The sequence below is a fragment of the Rhincodon typus genome, chromosome 24, assembly GCF_021869965.1.
Source record: "Rhincodon typus isolate 14 chromosome 24, sRhiTyp1.1, whole genome shotgun sequence".
Classification (NCBI taxonomy): domain Eukaryota; kingdom Metazoa; phylum Chordata; class Chondrichthyes; order Orectolobiformes; family Rhincodontidae; genus Rhincodon; species Rhincodon typus.
In genome coordinates this window covers 35,932,352-35,941,477 of record NC_063355.1, presented here as the reverse complement: position 1 = coordinate 35,941,477, position 9,126 = coordinate 35,932,352, and the positions used below count along the sequence as shown (strand labels likewise).

Below are 9,126 nucleotides of genomic sequence, written 5' to 3'. Positions count from 1 at the left end.
TACCCCCCATACTTATTAGTTCTTCCTCTTCAGACGGTGCTCACCCATCACTGTCTTTACTGGAGTAGCTCCGCCTGCTCCATAACCAGGCGGCAGCCGGTACTCGGCAGCCGCGCCACTTTGCAGCCTCCCGGAGAAAAACCGCCAACATCCGGCCCCTCGCGCTCGCGCTGCAGTCAGGCCACTGGAACCCTACCACCCCATTGGCCAGTGCACGAAACAACCACCCCGCAACCCTTCACGGCTTCTCCGTCTCCCATTGGTCGGTTAGGCTTGTCCCGTCGATCAGCCGGGCCGTGTTCATTGGCTCCGAAACAAAGAGTCCATCCTTTGATTGGCCGTGACTTTCCAGGGGCTCGGTGTTTGGCTGGAGGTGCGGCCCCGGCCGTGATACGTTGGAGCGGCGTCTGATTAACAGGGGTTCTCGCACCCTCATTGGTGCGTAGTGAGCGGAGCACTGTCATTTGACTGGCTGGGCTGGAATGAGGCGCCGCCTCCTGAGGGTGGTGCTTTGGTTGCGAGTAGATAGCTATCGTGCCGTTGGATGGGTTTTTTAAAAATGTTTTTGATGTTCGATATCAATTTCGATAATTGGACAATTTCCACCTCTTCTCACCTGTCGCTCTCTCTTTTGATAGTAGAATGAAATGTTTTATTAAACAGTAGAAAATGCTGGAAACACGCAGCTGCTCCTGAAGCTTCCAGGTAATGGACCCTTCTTCATCGGAATCAACATTAAGCGAAGCCATTGCATTTGGATTGTGGTCAGGATAAAATAATAAGCTAGGATGTGTGAGTGCCACAGCTTCATTAATGTTAGAAGATGTTGCCTATGATGTGGTGTGCAACACCCTAGCTTACAGGGTGAATATCAAATAAGGCTTCCACGGGGAGTGCTGCACCGCGAAACATGCATTCCTTCAACCTACCCTTGTGGATGCAAAAGGATCCCAAAGCCCTACTTTGAAGGAAAAAACATGTGGGAATTCTCTGACAAATACTTATCCCTCAACCAACATCACTTAAAAGCAAAATATTTTGGATGTTGGATAGTTGAAATAAAATCAGAAAGTGTTGGACAAACTCACCTGGCTTGACAGCATCTGTGGAGACAAAGCTAGTGTTTTGAGTCCAGTATTTTCTTCAGGAATTCCCTTAAAAGAGCATTATCTTATTGATGTCCGCAGAAGCATTCTGCATATAGATATGTATGTGCATTCTACCTTACAAAGGTGACTACTTCAACAGTTCTCACTGGTAGCAAAGTGCTTTGGGACATCCTGAAAAGTGATATAAATGCATGTTTGCTGAGTTCTGAGGATGGTCATTTGACCTGAGATGTTAATTCTGATTTCTCTCTGTAGATGCCACCAGACCTGCTGAGCATTTCCAGCAATTTCTATTTTTGTTTCAAGTTTGCTTTTTTTTTTAAATTGCCTACTAAACATCTCAATAGGAGTGGCATCATCAGAAATTCTCGTAGCTCATGATGGATGGATAATAAATGTGCTGCTGGAATTCAAAACAACACATATATGTATATTCTATGAATGTTGGATTGTAGTATATTTTACCAATGATAAATCTTTTTTTAAGGCTTCTGTAATAACTTCATTGCCATATTTAATTTTGACTCTCTGATTTTAGGATCCTAATCAAGAAGTAAATACATTTATTAATTGAATGAAATAAAATTTATCTCTTTTAGGGTACACTTCACAATGGCAAACAAGACATTTATTATATCTGCTCCTGGGAAGTTGATATTGCATGGAGAACATGCTGTGGTGCATGGAAAGGTAAACTGGCATATAACTGAAAGAAAAACAAGCATTATATTTTGTAAATGAAAGACAGAGTCTCAGGTTTGATTTGGGTTAGTTTGATTTCAATCAATTCAGCACATCAAGAAGTACAGATGGTGCAAAAAAAAAATGCACCGGCAGTTATATATAGCAAAAGAATCTGTCTGAACTTGTCCATGAAATTGCTGATTTATAAAGAGAATAAGCAGTTGACACTATCCTCAATTAGATGGCTTGAATTTTCACATTCACATTGTATAGATCACCAAGCTAAAGATTACATCTTATTACAAAAGCAACTGGTTACTTCTTGCATAATTCCAGTACTCTGGCTTCAGCTGCTCTTCTTGATAGACCTATCTAGCAGTTAATCACTGCATAAGGAAGGACTTCCCGGCACCTGGCCAAGAGATACCCATCACATTTCTGTACCATGTCTGAAACAGGTCTTTTTTGTAGTAATTCTGGGGATTAACCTAGATTGTGTAGCATATGGTGAGTAGGAGATTGCAGGACCTATGTCCTTTCCCAAAGCCATCTACGTGAGGTGAGCCTGAAATGCAGGACTTCTTGCCTTGATATTTGTGAGTAGAGGCCTGATGTTGTGTCTGGGCTGAATTTAGTTATAAACACTCTGTAAAGTCTTCTTTGTAATGTTACCCTCTGACAGCAAGGATCATTCTCATTGCTCATATTTGCATTGACCCAGTGTCCTGAAAAATTGTCATTGTTGGGTGGTGGCCACATGCTCTGTGCAGGATTCCACATATGAGTTAGAGATTTTAATTTGATGATATAACCCAATTTACATTGCTTATCACATCTAGAGATGCCAATAAACAAGGAGGCAACTCACACTTTAAGATCCATTTCACCACACTCTTTGTGAAGTTCTGTCCCATGAGAGATTGTATATGCCACCAGTTCAAAGATGGCTCCTCAGTTGAGTTTACCAGTGTGATGCTATCTCTGCTGTGTCCTTCCTGAGACTGTGATTCCTTCTTATTTTGTATCTGAACAAATTAGAGGTCTCACAACACAAATCTTTAGGATGCACTACAGTTTGTTTTCTTGCACACATGTCATTTCAACCCAGCTAGGCTTTGGTTCTTCCATGCAACTAATTGCTAGTCTATGTCTGTGCCCAACTTTTGATAACTGATTTTAGTTTATAAAGGAGGGTTGTGAGGTATTTTGTGAAAGCCAGGGGCCATGTATAGCTCACACAATAGGTTGATTTTAAAAAAAACCTGCTGGAAAAGCTCAGTGGGCCAGGCAGCATCTATGAAGTCAGAAACAGATATAATGCTGAAGACCACAGGGACACCCTACTTTGTTTTCTTCCACTCATACTATTGTAACCTTGCTTCCCTTGTGACTAATTTTCAGTTTGAACGTTCATTTGATTTATTTGTTGATTTAATTCAGTTGGCATAAAATGTCATAGAGTCAGGTGAAATGGTAATTCTTCAACCGTAGCAAATCACTCGTTCAATTTGTAGTCACTCCCCTATATTCAGTTTTTATTAATGAACTACAGTGTTTTATTTTCCTTTTTTTTGTTCCTTTGGCAAAATAGGTGTTAAGGCAAATGGCAATCAGCATCTTAAAAACTAAATGCTTTTATTTGGCATCATTATTGTAGCAGACAGAAATCATTTTATTTTCTTCTGCAGTTGGAACACTTAGAAATGTATTATTTTTGAAACTCTCAGCTACTAATGCTAAATATTTTTGTATTTGTAGGTGGCTCTGGCAGTCAGCATAAACTTGAAAACATATCTCCGGCTGCAACCTTGTCCTGATCAAAAAGTGCAATTAAACTTACCAAATATTAATGTCCATCTCAGTTGGAAACCTGCTGCCCTGCAGTTTCTGCAGTCAGCAATTGATGGTAAGATGCACACAAATGAACAAAATTATAATTAATAAAGAACATTGTACCTGCAAGTTCTTTTAGAGACATTAATTCATAAGACTATTAGCATAGAAGATGGTGCAGCCAATAGAAGCACCATGTTGGGACACAGATTCTTGCACCAGTGGGATCTGGATCTAAGACAAGCTGCTGTTTGGAGGTGGATAAGTAGATACGTGATTATTGTATGCAGGAAATATTCCAGAAGATATTCTTACTTTCTGATGGTCAGATCAAAGTAACACTCGCAGTAAGTTGGGTACAGGAAACTGGGAATAAAAAGTGAGGAAATATTGGGAGACAAATTTCGCAACATTCAAACATGATTTAAACCTAATATTCTGGAACATGGATTTGTGTTAATCCACGTGACATTGTTGTTTTGCATGGTTCATGAGAAATCACAAATGTACTGTTTGGGGCATGGATGGAGGAATTGCTGAAAGATGCCTATTTCTGCCTGAATGTGATTAAAAGACAAAGGGGCATTTTTTAAAAACCAAAAGAACTGCAGATACTGTAAATCAGGAACAGAAACAGAAGTTGCTGGAAAAGCTGAGCAGGTCCGGCAGCTTCTGTGAAGAGAAATCAGAGTTAATGTTTCGGGTCCGGTGCCCGTTCCTCGGAACTGGGCATTTATGTCTGTTTCTCACAGGAATAAATTGAGTAGAAGTAGGCTATTCAGTTTTTTGAGCCTGGTCTTCCAATTAATAAGATCATAGCTGAACTGGTTTTCATTTCGACTTTCTTGTCAATCTAAAATCTATCTAACTCCACTTTGAATAAAATTAATGACCTGGCCTCCATTGTTTTCTGAAGAAGAGAATTCCACAAAATAATGACATTCTGAAAGAAAAGTAGCTGTGCTCATCTTCTTAAAAGGGAGACATGTTACTTACTGAGATCACTGTAGCACCAACATCTGCCATCTCTCTCCATTTGAACAGTAGACTGATTTTTCTATTGTTCCTGCCAAAGTGAACAAGTTCACATTTACCCACATGCCCCATCTGCCTAATTTTAGCTCACATACTTGACCTTTCTATTTTCAATTGCATACTCTCTTCCCGTTGACAACTTACTTTTCTATCTATCTTGGCGTTATCAGCAAATTTAACCATTACATTCAGTCCCTTCATCCAAGTTATTGAATATAGATTGTAAATATTGTTTTGAATGATAACTAATTTCCAATACAGTTCAAGCTTGTAGCGTATAGAATATAAGTCCTTACAATTCTCATTTTGGCTTGGAGTCTGTAGTCATGCAACAGAAAGGCTCTCAGTCAACTTGCGCAGTTCAGGATCACTCTGTTAGGTAGGTAGATAACAAAAACAAAACAGGGAGCAGTAACAGGAGGAAGATCTCGGACTGATTGAGCTTGGTTACACTGAGTACCTTGAAGTAACTTTAATTGGCCTCTGTTAAGGCAGATGTCTGATTAATTCAAGCTACTGTGTGCAGGTTCTTCCATAATACTGTATTCTAGCTGATGATGATGACTTGGAGAACAGTTTTTCAAAGGCAGTTATGGAGGACAGATATGAAATCGAATGTTCATATATCCAAGCCTAGGTGATGACAGAGATAGGCTTGTGACGAACAGTTATTCAGCCAGTGTCCTGTGGTTAGGAAGAAGATGACAGCAAACTATCTCTAATCTGATTGGCCTTTTGATCTACTCTATTTCATATAATACTGTAACCAGCATCTTTCTTTGGATAGCATACCCTAATTGAGTGTGCAATTTGGTCGGGCTCCAGTAATACCCATATAGACCCCTGTGGTCCCTACATCATGGCTCTGCCAATCTCCAAGTTCTTGGGACATGTGTATTTATGGGCAAATGTGAGTAGGATCTAGTGGGAGGGAGAGCACGTTTTGCATGCACAGATTTGTTCATTGTTAGGTTTGAAGACTCCAGCTTGACACCCCTTCTGCATGACCTTGATATCCAGGTGTTATTTTGTTATAAATTCCAAAATAAAACTCCTCCAAGAACAAATATTCACAGAAAAAGTGCTTGAGGGATATTCTCCTCCAGTTACCAATTCAAGGGGATAATTTTGCTGCTGGTATATTTATAAAATCTAACATGTACTGATTTTTTTTCATGTAAGTTCCTGATAAGAACAATATGTACCTGCTGGAAGTGGTTTAAAGTAGCCTGACATACAAAGTATTTGGTTACTTGTTGTCTGGATTACAAAGGGATTGGGGAAATTTTTCTATATTGAAAGTGCTATGCCATTGCAAATTGTTGCCACATTTTACTAATTCATTCAATTATGTTGTAAATGGAGATCTTGTATTTAACTAGTTGTATATATGCTGCCAATGTAAGAAATCCAGTTATGAAAAAGTGATTATTTGAAACATTATAGCTTATATTTCTGGATTTAACTTTCCTATTGTTAGTGTTAAACTACATTTGACAATTAACCAACACAATTCTTGATTAATCAAAGAACGAACCATTTGCAATGTGTTGATTATGGGTTGTTTGTTTAAATACAAGTGGCATAGGTGCAAAATAGTTCTGACTTCCATTGACCCCACTACTGATGCCTATTGTTCACTTTTCTTTAGTGACTGATGTGCTAACCCCAAAGCCTCCAAACCAGGAACAAGTGGATCATTTGAGACAGTTTGCAGGAATTTCAGAAGGCTCAACAGATGCAAAAAGCCTTAGTATCCTCTGTTTCCTTTATCTTTATGGGGCTATCTGCACCAGAGATGGGTATTAATTTTTTCTATACACTAAGTTTACTGCAGCATGAATGATACAATTCAACTTGGTGCAAATTTGATGGAAGGTGTCAGACTGGTGTCACAATTGCAAGAACTTATGGCGTTTTTAGATTACACCTCTGATAGGTGCTGCATAATTTACTTAGTTGCTTGGTATTACAGAACTTAAGCATTACTAAAGGGAGGCATGAGGTCAATGCTTTGTGTCTTGCATTCATCAAGACTAGGACACAAGAAACTAGACTTGGAAAATATATTTGCATTGGGTTTGAGTTTAGATGGATATAAGTGTAATCTAAAGATAAGATGGATGAGAACATAGATCAATGTCATAGAGGTAAAAATAACGAGCACTCAATATGGAAAAGATTATTGAAGTAATAACAAAATAATACGAACATAAGCAAAATTAAAGTTTATTAGGAATAACTGAAACATGGGTTCAGAGATTGAGATATATAAATATTATGGAGAGTAATATGTTCAGAAATACGAAAAGAAAGAGAGTGGGAGATAAGACAGTTGTGTTCTTAAAAAAACAACAAATACAGTGGCAAGAATTACATAAGTAACAAAGGGATCCATACAGAGCTGATACAGTGTTGCTTTCCAGGAGTATGATAACAAAGAGACGTGGGGGCCAATTAAGTATTTGTGTGGAAAGATGGATAAGGTGAATAGTCAAAGTTTTTTTTTCCTCCCAGGGTAGGGGGTTCCAAAACTAGACAGCATAGGTTTAAGGTGAGAGGGGAAAGATTTAAAAGGGACCTAAGGGGCAACTTTTTCATGCAAAGGGCGATGCATATATGGAATGAACTGCCAGAGGAGGGGGTGGAGGCTGGTGCAATTACAACATTTAAAAGGCATCTGGATGGGTATATGAATAGGAAAGGTTTTGGGGGAAATAGGCCAAATACTGGCAGATTGGACTAAATTAATTTAGGATATCTGTTTGGCATGGACAAGTTGGACTGAAGGGTCTGTTTCCGTCCTGTACATCTCTATAATTCTAAATGAGGAAAATTAGAAATATAATGTGAAAATATGCACCTTGCAGCAATCAAAATGCTGAAATGATATTGTGCTATTCTTGTTTTTTCAAATGATAGGCAGATGCCAAACGTGGACATTCTGATTTGGTCTGAGCTTCCAATAGGAGCTGGCTTGGGATCTAGTGCTGCATATTGTGTGTGTCTGGCAGCAGCCCTCTTATCAGCCAGTGGGGCCATTACCTGTCCAGATCCACAGGAGTACAACAGTACCAGGCAAGCAAAGATATCTCTGCGGTTCTATAACCTGCCCTATCATTAGACATTCAAATTATCCAGTCAAATGGAGGGTGGGGGTGGGGAACTGTAAATCTGAAATTATTAATCTCGAGCAAAATTTTGACTGTTGGTTGAGCTGTTACTGTAGTGAGTTGGGATGGGTATGTTTACTGGTGGGATTCACTAGGGTGCAATTTAGTAAGTGGTATCTGTGGCATGGGTGGTTGGTTTGCAATACAGAGTAATGCCAACAGTGTGGGTTTGATTCCCCCACCAGCTTATGATGAAGGACTCACTTTCCTAACCTCCCCTCCTTACCTGAGCAGTGGTGATTGTCAGGTTAAACCATCACTAGTCATCTCTCTCTCTAATGAGAAAGCAGCCTAATGGTCTGGTAAGACTGTGTAGTGACTTCATCTGTAACGCGTTCATCTGATTCTGTAAGGTTAGAAACATTAAATTAAATAACTGAATTTTTATTTGTGACTCTTAATTATAAATTCTGGAGCAAATTGTTCAACCAAACTGACTGCTGTCAGGTGCCAAGCATGTGACATTGAGAGTAGTTAAACAGTTTTTTTTGTCAAGGATGAGAAAATGATTTATTTATAGCTATAAAACAATACTGTGCCTGTTGCCGTATCTTGAAGCATTGCGCTCAGCCAAGCTTGGATGATGCAGATCCTGCCTCTTTCTGTCCTATACACTGGCTGATTTGCCGCAAATGCACTTGTGTCATTTTGACAGAAACAGACTATTCAGTCTGTCATTTATGTGCCGACAGAATACCTCGTTCCCTGACCGATTAGGCCATGGCGAGGAAAGTGCAGATTCCTAGCCTGCCAATGATCTGGAAGCTTTAATTAAAGAAAATTAATCTTTTTGCAGTAAATGTTCCTTTGCCTAGGAGGAGCTAGTTAATGTAATGGGTACAAATTGGAGCAGATGTCAAAAAATTAGATTTCAGCAAAATTAGGAGAATTTAAAATGTGATAAATTGTACTGTGGTGCAGAAGATAATACCATTATACATATTTATAATGAAAATACATGGAGGAAAAAGGAGCAGATGTAATGAAGAATTGCCATTAAACATCGTAAAACCGGTAGTAGTTCAGTAGAAATATTATTCTTCCTGCAAACCATTGTTTCTCTGCCTTTATTTTTCTCTTTACCCGCAATCAGATGGAATGAGGATGAACTGGAGCTGATTAACAAATGGGCGTTTCAAGGAGAGAAATTGATCCATGGAAATCCATCTGGTGTGGACAATGCTGTGGGAACATGGGGTAACACTTATTGTATTGAAATCAGAATATTTTAGTGGGATTCTAGAAGTTATGGCAGTTATTTCACACATGTGGCAAATTTGACATGGTGATGT

General features: G+C 39.1%; 1 protein-coding gene across 10 annotated transcripts in view; it reads left to right on the top strand.

Moving 5' to 3' along the window:
- The first annotated feature begins 483 nt into the window (after positions 1-483).
- Positions 484-9,126, top strand: part of mvk (mevalonate kinase) — a 50,716-nt gene continuing 42,073 nt past the window's right edge. For all 10 annotated transcript variants that reach the window (XR_007264667.1, XR_007264668.1, XR_007264666.1 and 7 more), the window contains exons 1-6: positions 484-705; positions 1,709-1,799; positions 3,552-3,699; positions 6,313-6,463; positions 7,584-7,739; positions 8,928-9,031. Coding sequence is in view for 4 of the 10 variants with exons in the window: in XM_048611518.1 (XP_048467475.1) it covers positions 1,722-1,799; positions 3,552-3,699; positions 6,313-6,463; positions 7,584-7,739; positions 8,928-9,031 (637 nt within the window). In the remaining 6 variants the exon portion in view is untranslated. The remainder of the gene's footprint in view (positions 706-1,708; positions 1,800-3,551; positions 3,700-6,312; positions 6,464-7,583; positions 7,740-8,927; positions 9,032-9,126) is intronic.